This window comes from Lepidochelys kempii, chromosome 24 (genome assembly GCF_965140285.1).
Source record: "Lepidochelys kempii isolate rLepKem1 chromosome 24, rLepKem1.hap1, whole genome shotgun sequence".
Classification (NCBI taxonomy): domain Eukaryota; kingdom Metazoa; phylum Chordata; order Testudines; family Cheloniidae; genus Lepidochelys; species Lepidochelys kempii.
In genome coordinates this window covers 12543534-12561729 of record NC_136403.1, presented here as the reverse complement: position 1 = coordinate 12561729, position 18196 = coordinate 12543534, and the positions used below count along the sequence as shown (strand labels likewise).

Genomic DNA, 18196 nt, shown 5'->3' with positions numbered 1-18196 from the left:
GTGTCTCTCTCCTCTCCCCCCAGCTCAGCCAATGCCCCTCACTCCCGACCCGCAGCCCCTGCTAGCCCAGCCCTGGGCTTCCCCCTAGCTCAGCCGGTGCCCCTCACTCCCGACCCACAGTCCCCCGCCCCCTCCCCCCCCGCGGCTGGCTCTGACATCTCCCCTCTCCCCAGATTACTCCTGTGCGCTGCAGCGTGACATCCTGCTCCAGGGGCGGCTCTACCTGTCTGAGAACTGGCTCTGCTTCTACAGCAACATCTTCCGCTGGGAGACAGCAGTGAGTGACCCCCCTTGGGCGCCCTGTGGCCCTGCTCCCGCCCTGCACCTCCCCCACTGTCCTGGTCTCTGCTCCTGCCCCCCTGTGTGCCCGTGGCCCCACCCTATCCCCCCAGGTGCCCCCGACCCTGCACCTCCCCTCGCTGCCCTGGGCCACTGCCCCTCCCCCCCCGGTGCCCCTGAACTCTGCCTTGCCTCTAATGCCCTGGACTGCCTCCAGCTTCCCATCCCCCAGGGGACTCCAAGCCCGTACCTCCCACCACTGCTCTGGGCCCTGCCATCTTCCCTTGCCCTCCCCAGCTACGCCATGGCCCTGCTTCGCCCCCCACCAGGCACCTCTGAATCCTGTACCAACCCCCACTGTCCTGGGGCAGCCAGCTTCCCCTGGCCCCCGCAGCATCCCCAAATCCTGCACCTTCCCTGCTGCCCTGGGCCGCTGCCCCTCTCCCCCCAGTGCCCTGAGCTCTACCCTGCCCCATCTGCCCTGAGCTGCCTCCAGCTTCCCATCCCCTCAGGGGACCCCAAGCCCTGCCATGTCCCTGCTGCCCTGGGCCACCTCCAGCTTCCCCTGCCCCTCCACCTAGGGGCCCAGAACCCTGCCCCTTCTTGTCACAGGTGCACAGTCTGGGTGCTCTGGACAGCTCTGAGTGAAGTTCAGCAGGGCCCTCAAGTAGTGTGACACCCTCAGGCCACCAGGGTCAGTTTCTTCAGCTTCAGCGCCTGCTGGGTCTGACCTCAGGGTGTTCAGCTCCTGTTCACCCCATGAGCTCCCTGCAGGGAGTCTGCCCGACTAGGACACCTGGGGAAGCCTCATGCCCCAAGGGGCCCTGCACCCAGCTCCGCACTCAGCAGGGACTCAGCCTGACACAGTGTGTGACACAGAAAGTTTAATAGCCACCTGAACACAGCATAGGACAGATCTTATTAGCACAGAGTGCAGCAGAGTCCATCTGGGGGAGACGCAGAGCCTGGGCTCTCTCCCAAGTCCCAAAACCAGGAGACTCCCCAGTTTCAAGCAGCCCAGCCTCAGTCACGCCCAGCTGCCCTCCTCCATCCTTTGTCTCTTTCCTGGGTAAACTGGCCACCTGGCCTCCACCTCTCGCTTTTCTTCAACTTCTTGTAGCTGGCTCTTGCAGAGGATGGGCCCCGGCCATCAGTTGCCAGTATACAGAGTGTCGGCCATTTTCTGTGCCCAGGCAGCCAGATGGCAGTCACGCCTGCCCACTAGGGGGCTCTGCAAAGATCACACACTTTTGTCCCACCACCTAGAAACTTGTGCCACACGTAGGGGAAATGAGGCACGCATAGTATTCATACAAACCATGAAGATCATTCCCACTTTGTCACATCTCTACCCCCTTTGAGACCAAATGAGCGGGGTCACTTCAGCCAGTGACCTGGGGAAGTTTGAATCCACCGTTCCCATAGATGCCCCAGCACCTCTCCCATTCCTTGGTGTGAGTTACACCAGTCCCTTCCAGTTCCACGCCCTCCCTTAGGTATGGTCTGCTTGATGACACTCGCAGGCCACATGTGGGGAGGTTTTATGGGGCTCGTGCCCTTTTGCCACCCCAAAGCCTTTGGGATTCAAACTGGAATCGGGATGTCTCCTGGCCCTCCGTCTGGAATGCTGGGATTCGGGCTCTCAGGGTTAATTGCTCCCATCTTTGCCTTGACCCCACCTCTGACCCCCATCTGACCAGCCCTTCCAGTTGCTTCCCCCTTCCCTGGGGCCTCTCACACCTCTGAACAAGGCAACCTGGGTTGGCAGCTGTCCTGCTCTGGCTGTGGTTCCCCGTGCTCAGCTTCTCCCCGCTGTCCCAGTGAGGGCAGGCAGCAAGCCCGCTGCTTTGCTCACAGCATTGCTACGGTGAGTTATCTCTCCCCTGCAGTGGGCTGCTGGACCAATCCTCTGTCCCATCCCACTCAGCTCCAGGGCTCTAGTTACAGACAGGCAGGTATCCTGAGCTTAGCAGCTCCTCCCCTCCGCCAGCCGGGTCATCTGCATTTTCACTGACTGCTTCAGTCTCAGCCACTTGGTTCCCTGGATTCAAATTCCGCTCTTTGGCCCTTACAGGAGAAGGGCCTGGATCCTGTCTCAGAGACACAGTCATTCCCCAAGAGTATGTCAGAGCTGATGTCCTGGAGAACCCTAACTACTAGCCACCCCAGTCCCTCCTGTGGCTGCCCCAGGGTCTGAGCCGTGGCAGGGTGAATGGCTTCATCCCTGGGACCTTCACCCTGGTCACGCAGCCCCTCAGCATCGGGGGGGCTGCACCCCCAGGGCCTGATAACCGTTCTCTCTGTCCCAGAGTCTCACCACACCAGGAATGTCTCCCCATTGACCACCACCTTCTGCTGCACTGGGGATCAGAGGGGCCTGAGCCCAGTAGAATCCAAGCAGATATACATGCTGGGGTCTGTCAGAGAGACAGCCCGCTCTCTGAGCCTGCCTTACAGGCTGTCTTCCCTTCACCAAGTTAACCCTTTGAGGGGTCTTGTGACCCATGCTTCCTTGACCTTTGGGCACTGCGTAGCCTTATGGCCATCCTGCCTGCCGTAATTAAATCTCAGGTCCCTGAGGCCCCCGGAGGAGGTTCACCTCCTCAGCCTCTCCCACAACACCAGGTTCACACTGGGGATGCCTCCATGGGCTCCCCTTCCTCGGACTTGTCCCTGGGCTAGTCCCCTAGTGGTCCCTTCCCATACTCAGACCTGCTGTCCACAAACTCATCGGCCAACCTGCCTGCCCTCCACAGGTCTTGGGGCTTCCTGTCCACTAACCAACTGTAAGATCCAGAGAGCAGATCTACAGCTGCTCCAGCCCCACCAGATCCTATACGTTCTCCATGCTGGTGACCCTGGGACTTTTCCCCATTTGCAGAGAGATTTTCCCAGCAGGGTGGTGATTTCCATGGAGGTCACCCCCAGGGTCTCTCGTACCTCCTGGAGCCTTTTCCCGTCCACCTCAGGGCTCAGCCAAACTTAAGCAGTGGAGCTTTCTTGACCAGTTCCTGGTCTCCTGTTTCCACCCCATCCACTGGCTTGAACGCCTCTATGGCCTTGGGACCCAGTAAGGGAGTTAGATACTGGTGCCTTTCTGCAGGGTCAAGCTAGTTCACATTACAAGCCTTCTCGGAGGCAGTGAGATCAGCATCCATAGCCCCCCTCCTTAAACTGGGGCAGCAAGTTAGTATCTAGGTTCCCTAAGGAATTAGCATCCCTGGGTCTATCCCCACTCACCACTGGCGGGTCCCTCTGCCTCAGTTCCAATTCCATCCATTTCAGATCCACCAACGGGGGACCCTGTCATGAAGACCCCTTGCTGGACAGGGGAAGTGGGTCTTAGGACCACCCTGCCGCTGCTCCGGCTGCTCCCAGTCCCTCTTGTAGCCCAGTTTGTGTCAGGAACTGGCTCCTTAGATCTATCATCCTCCTCCAGCTGCGCAATCAGCTGCGCCTTGGTGAACTTTCCAATGCGTAGCACTCTCCCTCTGCACAGCTCGACAGTGCCCGTCTTATGGAGGTGGTTCTCTATCATTTTCATAGAATCATAGAATCATAGATTATCAGGGTTGGAAGGGACCCCAGAAGGTCATCTAGTCCAACCCCCTGCTCGAAGCAGGACCAATTCCCAGTTAAATCATCCCAGCCAGGGCTTTGTCAAGCCTGACCTTAAATACCTCTAAGGAAGGAGATTCTACCACCTCCCTAGGTAACGCATTCCAGTGTTTCACCACCCTCTTAGTGAAAAAGTTTTTTCTAATATCCAATCTAAACCTCCCCCACTGCAACTTGAGACCATTACTCCTCATTCTGTCATCTGCTACCATTGAGAACAGTCTAGAGCCATCCTCTTTGGAACCCCCTTTCAGGTAGTTGAAAGCAGCTATCAAATCCCCCCTCATTCTTCTCTTCTGCAGGCTAAACAATCCCAGCTCCCTCAGCCTCTCCTCATAACTCATGTGTTCCAGTCCCATAATCATTTTTGTTGCCCTTCGCTGGACTCTCTCCAATTTATCCACATCCTTCTTGAAGTATGGGGCCCAAAACTGGACACAGTACTCCAGATGAGGCCTCACCAATGTCGAATAGCGGGGAACGATCACGTCCCTCGATCTGCTCGCTATGCTCCTACTTATACATCCCAAAATGCCATTGGCCTTCTTGGCAACAAGGGCACACTGCTGACTCATATCCAGCTTCTCGTCCACTGTCACCCCTAGGTCCTTTTCCGCAGAACTGCTGCCTAGCCATTCGGTCTCTAGTCTGTAGCTGTGCATTGGGTTCTTCCGTCCTAAGTGCAGGACCCTGCACTTATCCTTATTGAACCTCATCAGATTTCTTTTGGCCCAATCCTCCAATTTGTCTAGGTCCTTCTGTATCCTATCCCTCCCCTCCAGCGTATCTACCACTCCTCCCAGTTTAGTATCATCCGCAAATTTGCTGAGAGTGCAATCCACACCATCCTCCAGATCATTTATGAAGATATTGAACAAAACCGGCCCCAGGACCGACCCTTGGGGCACTCCACTTGATACTGGCTGCCAACTAGACATGGAGCCATTGATCACTACCCGTTGAGCCCGACAATCTAGCCAGCTTTCTACCCACCTTATAGTGCATTCATCCAGCCCATACTTCCTTAACTTGCTGACAAGAATACTGTGGGAGACCGTGTCAAAAGCTTTGCTAAAGTCAAGAAACAATACATCCACTGCTTTCCCTTCATCCACAGAACCAGTAATCTCATCATAGAAGGCGATTAGATTAGTCAGGCATGACCTTCCCTTGGTGAATCCATGCTGACTGTTCCTGATCACTTTCCTCTCATGCAAGTGCTTCAGGATTGATTCTTTGAGGACCTGCTCCATGATTTTTCCAGGGACTGAGGTGAGGCTGACTGGCCTGTAGTTCCCAGGATCCTCCTTCTTCCCTTTTTTAAAGATTGGCACTACATTAGCCTTTTTCCAGTCATCCGGGACTTCCCCGGTTCGCCACGAGTTTTCAAAGATAATGGCCAATGGCTCTGCAATCACAGCCGCCAATTCCTTCAGCACTCTCGGATGCAACTCGTCCGGCCCCATGGACTTGTGCATGTCCAGCTTTTCTAAATAGTCCCTAACCACCTCTATCTCCACAGAGGGCTGGCCATCTCTTCCCCATTTTGTGATGCCCAGCGCAGCAGTCTGGGAGCTGACCTTGTTAGTGAAAACAGAGGGAAAAAAAGCATTGAGTACATTAGCTTTTTCCACATCCTCTGTCACTAGGTTGCCTCCCTCATTCAGTAAGGGGCCCACACATTCCTTGGCTTTCTTCTTGTTGCCAACATACCTGAAGAAACCCTTCTTGTTACTCTTGACATCTCTGGCTAGCTGCAGCTCCAGGTGCGATTTGGCCCTCCTGATAACATTCCTACATGCCCGAGCAATATTTTTATACTCTTCCCTGGTCATAAGTCCAACCTTCCACTTCTTGTAAGCTTCTTTTTTATGTTTAAGATCCACTAGGATTTCACCATTAAGCCAAGCTGGTCGCCTGCCATATTTAGTATTCTTTCGACTCATTGGGATGGTTTGTCCCTGTAACCTCAACAGGGATTCCTTGAAATACAGCCAGCTCTCCTGGACTCCTTTCCCCTTCAAGTTAGTCCCCCAGGGGATCCTGGCCATCCGTTCCCTGAGGGAGTCGAAGTCTGCTTTCCTGAAGTCCAGGGTCCGCATCCTGCTGCTTACCTTTCTTCCCTGCATCAGGATCCTGAACTCAACCAACTCATGGTCACTGCCTCCCAGATTCCCATCCACTTTTGCTTCCCCCAATAATTCTACCCGGTTTGTGAGCAGCAGGTCAAGAAAAGCGCCCCCCCTAGTTGGCTCCTCTAGCACTTGCACCAGGAAATTGTCCCCTACGCTTTCCAAAAACTTCCTGGATTGTCTATGCACCGCTGTATTGCTCTCCCAGCAGATATCAGGAAAATTAAAGTCACCCATGAGAATCAGGGCATGCGATCTAGTAGCTTCCGTGAGCTGCCGGAAGAAAGCCTCATCTACCTCATCCCCCTGGTCCGGTGGTCTATAGCAGACTCCCACCACTACATCACTCTTGTTGCACACACTTCTAAACTTAATCCAGAGACACTCAGGTTTTTCTGCAGTTTCGTACCGGAGCTCTGAGCAGTCATACTGCTCCCTTACATACAGTGCTACTCCCCCACCTTTTCTGCCCTGCCTGTCCTTCCTGAACAGTTTATAACCATCCATGACAGTACTCCAGTCATGCGAGTTATCCCACCAAGTCTCTGTTATTCCGATCACGTCATAGTTCCTTGACATCACCAGGACCTCTAGTTCTCCCTGCTTGTTTCCAAGGCTTTGTGCATTTGTATATAAGCACTTGAGATAACCTGTTGATCGCCCCTCATTCCCAGTATGAGGCAGGAGCCCTCCCCTCACAGACATTCCTGCCTGTGCTTCCTCCCGGTATCCCGCTTTCCCACTTACCTCAGGGCTTTGGTCTCCTTCCCCCGGTGAACCTAGTTTAAAGCTCTCCTCACTAGGTTAGCCAGCCTGCTGGCAAAGATGCTCTTCCCTCTCTTCGTAAGATGGAGCCCGTCTCTGCCCAGCACTCCTCCTTCATGGAACACCATCCCATGGTCAAAGAAACCAAAGCCTTCTCTCCGACACCACCTGCGTAGCCATTCGTTGACTTCCACGATTCGATGGTCCCTACCTAGGCCCTTTCCTTCCACGGGGAGGATGGACGAGAACACCACCTGCGCCTCCAACTCCTTTATCCTTCTTCCTAGAGCCACATAATCCGCAGTGATCCGCTCAAGGTCATTCTTGGCAGTATCATTGGTGCCCATGTGGAGAAGCAGGAAGGGGTAGCGATCCGAGGGCTTGATGAGTCTCGGCAGTCTCTCCGTCACGTCGCGAATCTTAGCCCCTGGCAAGCAGCAGACTTCTCGGTTTTCCCGGTCAGGGCGGCAGATAGATGACTCAGTCCCCCGGAGGAGAGAGTCCCCGACCACCACCACCCGCCTTCTCCTCTTGGGAGTGGTGATCGTGGAACGCCCAACCTCAGGACAGCGCATCTCATGCCTTCCAACCAGCGGAGTCTCCTTCTGCTTTCTCGCCCCAGACATATCATCTGGTCCACTCTCCGCAACGATACCTGTGGAGAGAACATGAAAGCGGTTAGTTACCTGTGTCTGTGTTACTGGAACCCGGACATTCCGCTTACCTCTTCTGGAGGTCACATGTTGCCAAGCTTCTTCACTGGCCTCTTGGCTCCTGTGTGCAACCTGCTCTATATCTGTAGAGCTTTGTGCCCCTAGAAGCCTATCTTGAGTTTTGTCCAGAAAATCCTCAGTTTCTCGTATGCAACGCTCTTCCCTCTAATTCCCTGTGTTTTTCTGCACCCAGCCACTTACTGCAGGATGCTCCCAGTGCCTTCAGAAGCCAACCGTCCACGGGGTGCAGCATATCCCACCTCACCCACCAACTGCCACGGGAGCAGGCTCAGTGCTCTGAAACCGCTCTGAGTGAAGTTTAGACAGGACCTTCTTGTAGTGTGACACTCACCAGGGCCAGTCTCCTCGGCTTCAGCACCTCCTGGGTCTGACCTCAGAGCGCTCAGCACCCCTGTTCCATGCTGTGAGCTCCCCGCAGGGAGTCCACCTGACTAGGACACCTGGGGAAGCCTCACATGCCCCAAAGGGCCCTGCACCCCAACTCCGCACTCAGCCGTGACTCTCAGCCAGAGAGCAGGAAGTTACAGCAAAGTCCATCTTGGGGGGATCCAGAGCCCTGGGCTCTCCCCCCAAGTCCCCAAACCAAGAGACTGACCGGCTTCCCTCAGCCCAGCCTCAGTCATGCCCAGCTGCCGTTTTCTGTGCTTTGTCTCTTTCCCCAGCAAACTAGTCACCTGGCCTCCACCTGTCTAACTCCTTCGCTGGCTCCATGCAGAGGATAGGCCCCAGCCTTAGTTGCCAGGATACGGAATGTCTGACCATTGTCTGGGCCAAGGCAGCCAGTTGGCAGTTGCACCCACCCCCTAGGGGCCTCTGCAACTATCACCACCTAGGTACTTATGTGACACATAAGGGAAACTGAGGCACACACACAGTATTCATACAAAACATTAAGAAAATTCCCACTTGGTCACTTCCCTGCTACCCTGGGCTGCCTCCAACTTCCCTTTTACCTGCCCCCCCAACACCAACCCTGTCACTTCTGTCCAGCTTCCCCTCCCCATAGGCACTGCCCTGGGATGCCTCCAGCTTCCCCTCCACCCCCAGGCGCCTCCCTGCCCCTCCCACTGCTGTCTTGGGCCACCTCCAGCTTCCCTTTTATCCCCCCAACCCCACATTACCTGCATCTTCTGCTGTGCTACACCCTGACCGCTGCCCCCTGCAGATCTCTGTCCCACTGCGGGAGGTGAAATGTCTGAAGAAGGAGAAGATGGCCAAACTGATTCCCAACGCCATCCAGGTCTGCACTGCGGCCGACAAGGTGAGACAGGGCTGGGGCTCCCCCCCACCCCAGGGCCCCTCTCCTTGGGGGGCAGCCCCATGCCCTTGTCTGGCCTCCGCAGAGCCCCTCCCCGCAGGACTATGGCATCCCAGGTGCCCCTGCCCGATGCAGGGTAGACGCAGAGACAGCCGGGTGGGTCCCCTGGGGGCAACCCCACAAGGAGAGGGGACAGGTCCTGCCTGCCACTTTGTGTGGGTGATGGCATCCTCACCTGAGGAGGGGTCAGGTGGGGACCTGATCCTCAAGAGGCGGGGCTGGGGAGTACCAAGGGGCCAAGCCCCATCCCTGCCCCTCACAGAAGTGCTGCCCCAAGGACACTGAGTCTGGCCACTCCCGGGTCACTCTGAGTTGGGACCTGGGGGGAGGGGGCTTTCCTTGCCCCTGGAGGCCACTGTCTGAGCAGCATCAGTGCCCTGCTGGGCCCCCTTCTGGGCAGGAGTGGGACAGGTGTGGGGGAGCCCAGAGCTGGGCTGGCAGAGGCTGCGGGTCAGGAGTGAGAGGCACCAGCAGAGCTGTGGAGTGGGGGAGCCCAGGCTGGGCTAGCAGGGGCTGTGGGTTGGGAGTGAGGGGCACCAGGAGATCCAGGAGTCGGGTCTCACTTCCCCCTCCCCCCAGCATTTCTTCACCTCATTTGGAGCCCGAGATCGCTGCTTCATGCTGATCTTCCGCCTGTGGCAGAACGCGCTGCTGGAGAAGGTACAGACGCTGGGAGGGGGTGGGGGGGTAGTTTGGGGATGAGGAGCTGGGGATGGGATTCTGGGGGGCGCAAACGCTGTCCCTTTCCCCAACACTGCCCCCCCCAGATGCTGTCCCCTCCCCCGACGTTGTACCTTCCCCCCGACGCTGTCCCCCCCTCCAGATACTGTCCCTTTCCCCTGACACTGTCCCCTCCGACACTGTCCCCCACTCCAGACGCTGTCCCTTTCCCCCAACGCTGTCCCTTTCCCCCAACGTTTTCTCCCCCTCCAGATGTTGTTCCCCCAGTGCTGTTCCTTCCCCCCCAGAAGCTGTCACCTGCCCCCAGATGCTGTCTGCCCCCAACGCTGTCTATCTCCCCTGCAGACGCTGTCACCTGCCCCCAGATGCTGTCTGCCCCCGACTCTGTTTCTCTCCCACCTCAGATGCTGTCTGTCCCCCGACGCTGTCTCTCTCCCCCCCAACACTGTCCCCCGACGCTGTCTCTCTCCCCCCCAACGCTGTCCCCCCAACTCTGTCTCTTTCCCCCCTGACGCTGTTCCCCCCCGACATTGTCTCTCCCCCACCCCAGACGCTGTCCCCCTGACGCAGTTCCCCACTGCAGACACTGTCTCTCTCTCCCCCAGACACTGTCCCCCCAGGAGCTCTGGCATATCGTCCACCAGGGCTATGGTGCTGAGCTCGGCCTCACCAGCGAGGACGATGACTACGTCTGTCCCGTCCCCACTGACGAGCTCAATGGCCTGGGGTGAGTGTGAGCCTCCCCCACCCCTGACTTGCGTGGGGCCAGCCACAGGCCTCCGACCTCTGCTGCAGGTCCCTCAGGTCTGGCTGCCCCTCCCTGCACCTTCCCCCATCGCCCCATGAGAGAGTCTGGGTCCTCTTGCCCAGGGGGAGCTGGGAGGGCGTTGTCTCCCCAGGAATAGGTTGGCCCCACCCGAGTGTTGGGAGTGCTGGGACCCCTGTAGACTGGGAAGCGTCTGCCCTGCCCCCCCCAGGATGAGCTGGTGCCTGACCTTCCCCCCCCACCCTGGGACAAACTGGCACCCTCCCCCCCCACCCGTGTGTCTGACCCCGAGACTTGCCCTGGTGCGATCCCCGACCCTACGGGACCCAGTGACCTCAACACTTGTGCGACCCCTGGCACCCCAGTGACTGCCCCCCTCCAGGCCAGCCAGGGAGCTCAGTGACATCATCGAGCTGAGAGACCTGGCCTTGCCCTGCACAGCTGACCTCAAGGTGGACCCCAGCCCCAAGCTGGCCAGGACAGCTGCCAGTCAGAGCTTCCACTCACTGGCCAGCAGCAGCGATGGGGCCGCCTCGGTGAGTGGGGGGAAGGGTTGGTGGGGGCGGATTAGGGAGGTGTCAGGACTGGGGTGGTTCGGGGGATGGGGTTGGGGGAGGTGTCAGGTGCCTGGAGTGACTCACAGCTGAGAAAGCCAAACTCAGGACAGAAACCCCAGGCTGGGGGTGTATTCTATCATTTGATTTCACCCAGCACTGAAATGTACCCCTGGCTCAGTCTACCCATTTTACCATGGAGCACAGACGGCCCCTTGGCATTCCAACCCCTCATTACCCCCCAGAGAACCTGCACTTTGTGATGAAAGGTGATTAAATCCACATTCCCCACACATTAGGTTCATCCAGTCCCAAAAGACTCGTCACTTACCTCAGGTCAGATCTCCCCATAGACAGCACAGGTAACCGCTTGCTTTAGTGTCGAAAGCTAGCTAAGAAAATAACCGAGCATTATTCAAAGTCAGAGCAGATAAAACACATTACAGGTGAATGAGACTGTGAGAGTCCAGTTGTTAGCAGAGATTTAATGTCGGCAAATTCTCCATAAGTCTCTTAGAGTCCTTCCACGAATCTTTCCGGGTGTCCTGTTCTCTGACCAATGGCTCAGACTCCCTGGTCAGTTCAGCAGATCAGAGGTACTGGCTCGGGCCAATGAATGGGGTATTTATGGCTCTCCTGTGCACAGAGCCAGCGGACAGGTGTCCTCACAGAAAACCTGTCACAGCATGTGATGGACACTTGAAGCTGTGAAAAGTCCCAGTAACGCTTGCTTTGAAGATCAAATGCTTCAATCTGAGGCTTCAGTCTTGTGAACACCCTATAGCCATGACATGCCCTAGCCAAACGGTTCTCTGGTCAGTGAATTCACCCTCCATGCTAGCTACAGGCCTTTGCATCTACTGACACCTGAGCACAGCTGCATACAGGATGTGCAGGTAATAAAGAGCGACAAGAGGTGAAAAGGATTTTGCAGGTAACAGTTCTTTGGTTACAGCCACCAGGATGTAGGTAAATACAGTTCTTGGTTTCTGTCAACACAAGTGCATGGGCTTGTCTTAGTTAGCCTAGTTAACAGACCTTTGTTACCCACACGCAGTAAATTAACCCCTCAGGTTAATTAATCAGGTCCTGCCCTGAGCTGGCCAGCTGCCAGCGTCATAGGAGGTGTGTGTGTGGGGGTGTTGGGGAGGAGGCAGGGGCTGGGAGACCTTCTGGGGAGTTGGGGAAGGGAAGGGGCAGGGCCGGGGGAGGTTTTGGGCCCAGGTTGGGCCCCCTCACTTTCCCTTCTCCCCAGCTGGCAGATGACCCAGAGGAGAATGTGGACAGCCGGGCGGATGCTGTCTCCAACTGCGCAGCAACACTGGGGCTGGAGCCTCCGAAGGCTGCGGCACTGGGGGGGGGCCCGCTGCCTGCCCTGGGGGACCTGCTGCCCCCTGAGGAGCTCCCCACTGACACCAGCAACTCCTCCTCCTCCTCCTCCTCCACACAGGATGAAGGTAACAGCCCAGCATTGCCCAAACATACCAGCCCTCAGCTTTAACCACTAGGCCCCACCCGTCTCCTAGAGCCAAGGAGAGAACCCAGAAGTCCTGGCTCCCAGTCTCCTGCTCTAACCACTAGGCCCACTTCCTTCCCAGAGCCAGGAATAGAATCCAGGAGTGCTGGCTTCCAGCCTGCCTACTCTGATCCCATTGTCCTCCCAGAACTGGGTTAGGACCCAGGCAGCAACTCACCCCTCTCTCCCCACAGCGGAGGTGGACGCCTTCTCGGACCTGCCCGGGCGGCTGCTGCTGAACTGCGTCTATTGCCTGGGGGCTGAGCGGCTGCAGCAGATGCTCTTCACCGACTCGCTGTTCATGCAGAGTTTCCTGGGCCAGCGCAAGTTCACAGGTGGGGTGGAGCAGGGGCTGAGTCTTCCCTGGGGCTGCGAGCTGGCTGCCCCCTGCCACCCGCCAGATGACGGCTGGGTTGGGTCTGGCTCACTGCCCAGGACACCCATGGGGCGCTGCTGGCCTGAGTCGAGGTGTATGGGGCAGGGGACCCGGTAGCTCCAGGCCAGGCAGCCTGGCGGAGATCCCAAAGCTTAGCGGAGGACACACACCCTGTGCTGGCCAGGCCGAGGGTGTTGGGCATGTGTGTGATGGGCACAGGAAGGCAGCGTGGTGGGGGGGGGTCACCCAACACCTGGGACTCGCTGCCCTCGGAGAGTCTGGGCTTGGTGCTCAAGGGAGCTGCCAACTGCAGCGCGGGGGAGGCCTTGGACTGGGCACCAGGCCCACGCCTGGCACTGCACACAACCCGTGTAGCCTGTGCCGGCTGGAGGACATGGGTCTCCAGCCCTGGCAGCTGCTGCCCATGGCAGCACTAGCCAGGCGTTTGCTCTGGCCGGAGGGGAGCAAACTTGCTGCAGGGCCCAAGAGGGAAGGGGCCATGGCAGAACACTGGGTCAGGTGTTCGTGCTGCTGGACACCCCACTGGGCCACACCAGTTTAATGCCACCAAGAGCAGGGCCCTGCAGCTGGGAGTCGGGGATAAGAGGGACGTGTGGGGGGACATGGGGGAGGCCCCTGAGTGGGGGATCCCCCTGCCCTGAAATACCCCCTGCTCTCCCCAGACGTGACCCTGACCTCATGGAGCGACAAGACCAAATGCCGCCAGCGCCGCGTCCTCTCCTATACCATCCCCCTCAGCAACCCGCTGGGCCCCAAGGCAGCTGCTGTGGTGGAGACACAGGTGAGGGAGGGGGCAGCACAGCCCCAGGAGGGTGTGAAGGAGCAGATACAGGGAAGCTGGATGGGAGGGCTGGACTGCGCGGTGGGGGGCGGCAGGTCAGGGGTGGGGCTGGACTGCATGGTGGGGGGCTGCAGGCGTGGGTGCTGGACTGCGCGGTGGGGGGCGGCAGGTCAGGGGTGGGGCTGGACTGCATGGTGGTGGGAAGCAGGCATGGCAGCTGGACTGCGTGGTGGGGGGCAGCAGGTGCAGGATGGCAGCAGGTGTGGGGGAACAAAGCGGGGCTGTCTCTGGCCTGTGATGGGATGAGTAGAGCTGGCCTCCCCCCAGACCCTGTTCCGTGCCAGCCCCGAGAACGGTGCCTATGTGGTGGACTCGGAGGTGATCACTCAGGGCATCCCCTACCAGGATTACTTCTACACTGCTCACCGCTACTGCATCAGCACACTGGCCACAGGCACGGCCCGCCTCAGGTACCGACTAAGCTAAGAGCCCCTCTGCAGTGCGGGTTTGGGGGGTTATTCCCCCCCCATCCAGAGAGTGGTGCTGGGAATTCCTCTGGTGGCTGGCTCTCTTTGTTTCATGGCTGCTCCACACTATGAAAGTCAGACCCTTTGAAATCAGCAGGTCAAGATAACTTGCATCCAAGAGTTTGAAAAGAGCTGGCTTAGGAACTCACTGGCCCATTAAGGTTGATTTTCAATGAGTCTTAGAGCACTGGGGAAGTTCCAGAGGCCTGGTAGAAAACTACTATTGTGCTACTCTTTTAAAAAGGGTAAGGGGGATGGTCTGGGTGATTATAGGCCTGACAGCAATCCTGGGAGAGAGAAAGGAGCAGCTGATATGGACTCAGTTAATAACAAATTAAAGGAGGGGGATGGAATTAATGTCAGTCGCCATGGGTTTATGGAGAATAGATCCTGTCACTAACTTGGTCTCTTTGCCAAGGCTGGTGGCAGGAGGGAACAGTGTTGATGTAACACACTTGGGTCCTCTACAGCCTTTGACGTGGGACTACATGACATTTAAAGTGACAAACCGAGACTGATATGAAATCGGGACGGCTTGGTGAGCTGGCCATGAGCACACAGTGTCTTGTAATATGGTTCCATGTAACTGTCCAGCTAGGCACAAAGAGCGTTGGCCACACACTCAGGCCAGAGGGACTCTGTCCCTCCTCTGTGTGGAGCATGGATGGTGAAAAGATTTCGTGGAGTCCCCCATCCCAGTGGCTCTGTGTCAGTGACCTGGCCCCTGCATTATTTCCTGCTCCCCCAAAGTCTGTGTCTTCTGCTAACGCTACCAGGGACGAATTGATATTTTCTTTCAGGTCACTGTGATAAAGCTGCAAATAGCACAGGCCAAGACCTGATCCGTACAGGACCACCCCAGAGACACCCCCGTCAAGGTCTGGTCCCCCTTTACAGGTTCATTTTGGGCCCTCTCAGTTAGCTGGCTGTGAATGCTTTCAGTGTGGGCCATGCCGATTTCGTATCAGTCTCGGTTTGTCATTCTAAATGTCGTGTGGTCCCAAGTCAAAGGCTGTAGAAGATCTAAGTGTGTTACGTGAACAGTGTTCCCTCCTGCCACCAGCCTTGGCATCTCCCAAAGAGATACCAGCTGAATGCGAGCTTCCCATGCAACACTGGGGCCAGAGGAACTAATGCAGCCCTGGGTGCACAAATGGGAATCTTGAGGAGGAGCAGGGAGATTATTTTCCCTCTGGGTTTGGTCCTGGTGTGATGTAGGTGGGCCCCTGTGTCCAGGTCTGGCGCCCACAGGCCAAGGAGGATGGTGATAAATTGGGGAGGGGTCCAGAAAGAGCCTCGAGAATGAGGAAAGGGTCAGGAACCCTGCCTGAGAGGGAGAGGTTCCCGGAGCTCTAGCTCTTTCACTTAACCCAGAGTAGGATCAGGGGTGAGGCTCCGGTCTGGCTGCGTGGGGTCAGACACCCAGTGCTGGGCTTGTCTCTCTAGCAGACGAAAGTCCAACACAAGCAGCCAGCGGCTGGAAGTTGAAGCTGGACTAAATCAGCCTGGAACTGAACTGTGCCCAGAACTCAGCCCTGGAACAATATCCAAGGCCGTGCAGATTCCCCCTCACTGCCCATCTGTAAAGCCCACATAGGGCTGGCAGGTCCCCAGCCCAGCAGGCAGTCCCATCTCAGCACCCCTTCCAGGGACATCCTGAGCTCTGTCTGCAACAGAACAGGTTCCCCCAGCTCCTGGGGGCTGCCCCAGACTCTCCCACCTCCAGCCGTCAGAAACTGTTTTCTCCCGACACCGCCGCAGGCGCCTGCCCAGTTTGGCCCCACTGGGCCTTGTGCCAAATGGGCCTTTATCCCCCTAGTTCTTCCCTGCCCTGCTCCCACCCCCTGCTGGATTTATGGGGTGCACATGGAGCCTCTCGAGCCTCTCAGCATGCACTGGGGGCTAACCAAGCCCAGCTCTTCCCGCCCCTCTCAGGAGCTAGGCCTGAGTGTGACTGCAGCCACCTGCATTGGCCGGGTGGAGCTGATCTTTCTTGGCCCTGGGGGGCTAGAGTTGGAGCCAGGACCCCGCTGAGGCCCTGCTGCAGCCATGGGGCGGGGGCAGGCGTTCATTTGTGACAGGCCCATGCTAGGGGTAGCTCAGCTCAGATGAGCACAATGGTGCCTTCTGGCCTTGGGATCTGTGACGGAGGGGCCTGCTGCTGGGAATCTCTGGGAAACAGGCCCCCACCGCATCTGCTCTAGAGAGCTGCTTCCCAGCATCCTGGCCTGGCAGCTCCCGTCCCCCACCAGTGCGCCTCAAGGAGCAGGTCACTGACACGGCCCCCTCCCTGCCCCCTGGCTCTGCCTTCTCCAGAGTCTCCTCTGAGATCCGGTACCGGAAACAGCCCTGGAACCTGGTGAGAGCCCTGATTGAAAAGAATACATGGAGCGGCGTGGAGGAGTACTTCCAGCACCTGGGTATGGGGCATCCAGCACCTAGGACGGGGGGCGGGACGGTATGGATGGGGCCTGCGAGGGATGACTGGCACCGGGGTAAGGGGGCAGGTGCAGAAGAGTGCGCCCAGTGCTGGAGTCTGGGAGTGCTCTGGGGCCTCAGAGGTGCCTATGGGGGGGAGGGGGGCCTGGAGGGGCAGGGGACTGTCAGAGGGTATTGGGCAGGGATGGAGATACGGGGAGGCTACTGGGGGAAATGTGGATGGGGCTGCATGGGTGGCTGAGGCGAGGAGGGTGACGTGGGCGGGTGGCGGGCAATATGTGGGGGGCTGGGTGGGTGGGGCCGTGTCACAGGCTCGGTGCTCTTGAACAGCTCTGAATCAAACCCAGGCAGGACCCTGTTCAGTGTGACACCCCCAGACACTCTCAGGGGAGCAAGAAGCCTCCTTGGCTTCAGCGCCTCCTGGGTCTGAGCTCAGAGCGTTCAGCCGCAGGGAGTCTGCTTGGATGGGACACCTGGAGAGGGGCCTTGCACCCCCACTCCACAGTCAGAGTGACTCAGCCAGCGTGTGACACAGAAGGTTTATCAGCCGTCCCGTAGGCATGCCCAGTTGTTAGCACCGAACCCAGGAAATTCCAGCCACGTCCATCTTGGTCAGACCCAGAGCTCCAAGCCCTGCTCTCCACCCGGGACCCTGACAGGAGGCTGAGACCCACTTCCAGCAGCCAACCCTCGGTCATGCCCAGTTGCCCCTCCTCCATCCTTTGTTCCCCTTCAGGGCAAAGAGGGTCACCTGGTCTCCACCTCAGCTTTGTTCTCCCTTGTCCTAGCCCCCGGGTCATCAGTTGCTGAGTTATAAAATGTCCAGCCATCTTCTGGGTCCAGGCAGCCATACAACAGTCCCACCTAGTTCTCTGGGTCTTTGCAAAATTAAACTCCCTTTCCCTCCAGCTAGGTAAACATGCAGCACACTGTGGAAACTGAGGCACACCCAGAACTCATACAAAATACTAAGAAAATTCCCACTGTGTCATATCCCATGTGTGGTTGCAGGAGGGGGGCAGGCAAAACGAGGGGGCTGGGGAGGTGATGTGAAGGGGTTTGGGTGGGGCAGGCCACCAGTCAGAGGGGGTTTCCCAATAAATCCATTGTTGGGTGGGGGTGACACAGCTGGGCAGCTGGAGGGACACAGTTGGGACAGACCCTGGGCTCCACGTGACTCCCTCCCCCTGGGCCTTATGGGGTGTGTGTGCCCTTCCCCCGCGGGCATCTCACCCCCCTGGCATGGCGGGGCTGGCATGGTGGGGCTGGCGTAGCGGACATGGGCATCACCCCCTAGCATGGTGGGGATGGCGTGGGTGTCTCACCCCCCCTGGCATTGCAGGGCTGGAGTAGCGGGCGTCACCCCCCAGCATGGTGGGGCTGGCGCAGGCATCTCACCCCCCTGGCATGGTGGGGTTGGTGTAGCGGGCGTGGGCATCTCAGCCCCCGGTGTGGTGGGGCTGGCGTGGGCATCTCACCCACCCTGGCATGGCAGGGCATAGCATGGCAGGGCATAACGGGCATCAGCATCTCCCCCCCGGTGTGGTGGGGCTGGCGTGGGCATCTCACCCACCCGGGCAGGGCATAGCATGGCAGGGCATAACGGGCGTCGGCATCTCCCCCCCGGTGTGGTGGGGCTGGCGTGGGCATCTCACCCACCCTGGCAGGGCAGGGCATAGCATGGCAGGG

General features: G+C 58.0%; 1 protein-coding gene across 6 annotated transcripts in view; it reads left to right on the top strand.

The window, feature by feature from the left end:
- The window catches only part of GRAMD1A (GRAM domain containing 1A), a 32578-nt gene that overhangs the window by 9621 nt on the left and 4761 nt on the right, over positions 1–18196 (top strand). For 5 of the 6 annotated variants that reach the window (XM_073322709.2, XM_073322705.1, XM_073322704.1 and 2 more), the window contains 10 exons: positions 174–277; positions 8694–8789; positions 9426–9506; positions 10133–10254; positions 10676–10829; positions 12103–12304; positions 12558–12698; positions 13423–13541; positions 13869–14011; positions 16385–16488. In XM_073322709.2, coding sequence (XP_073178810.1) covers positions 174–277; positions 8694–8789; positions 9426–9506; positions 10133–10254; positions 10676–10829; positions 12103–12304; positions 12558–12698; positions 13423–13541; positions 13869–14011; positions 16385–16488 — 1266 coding nt within the window. Of the gene's footprint in view, positions 1–173; positions 278–7447; positions 7472–8693; positions 8790–9425; positions 9507–10132; positions 10255–10675; positions 10830–12102; positions 12305–12557; positions 12699–13422; positions 13542–13868; positions 14012–16384; positions 16489–18196 lie in introns of those variants that run through there. The other variant, XM_073322708.1, reaches the window with a different exon arrangement.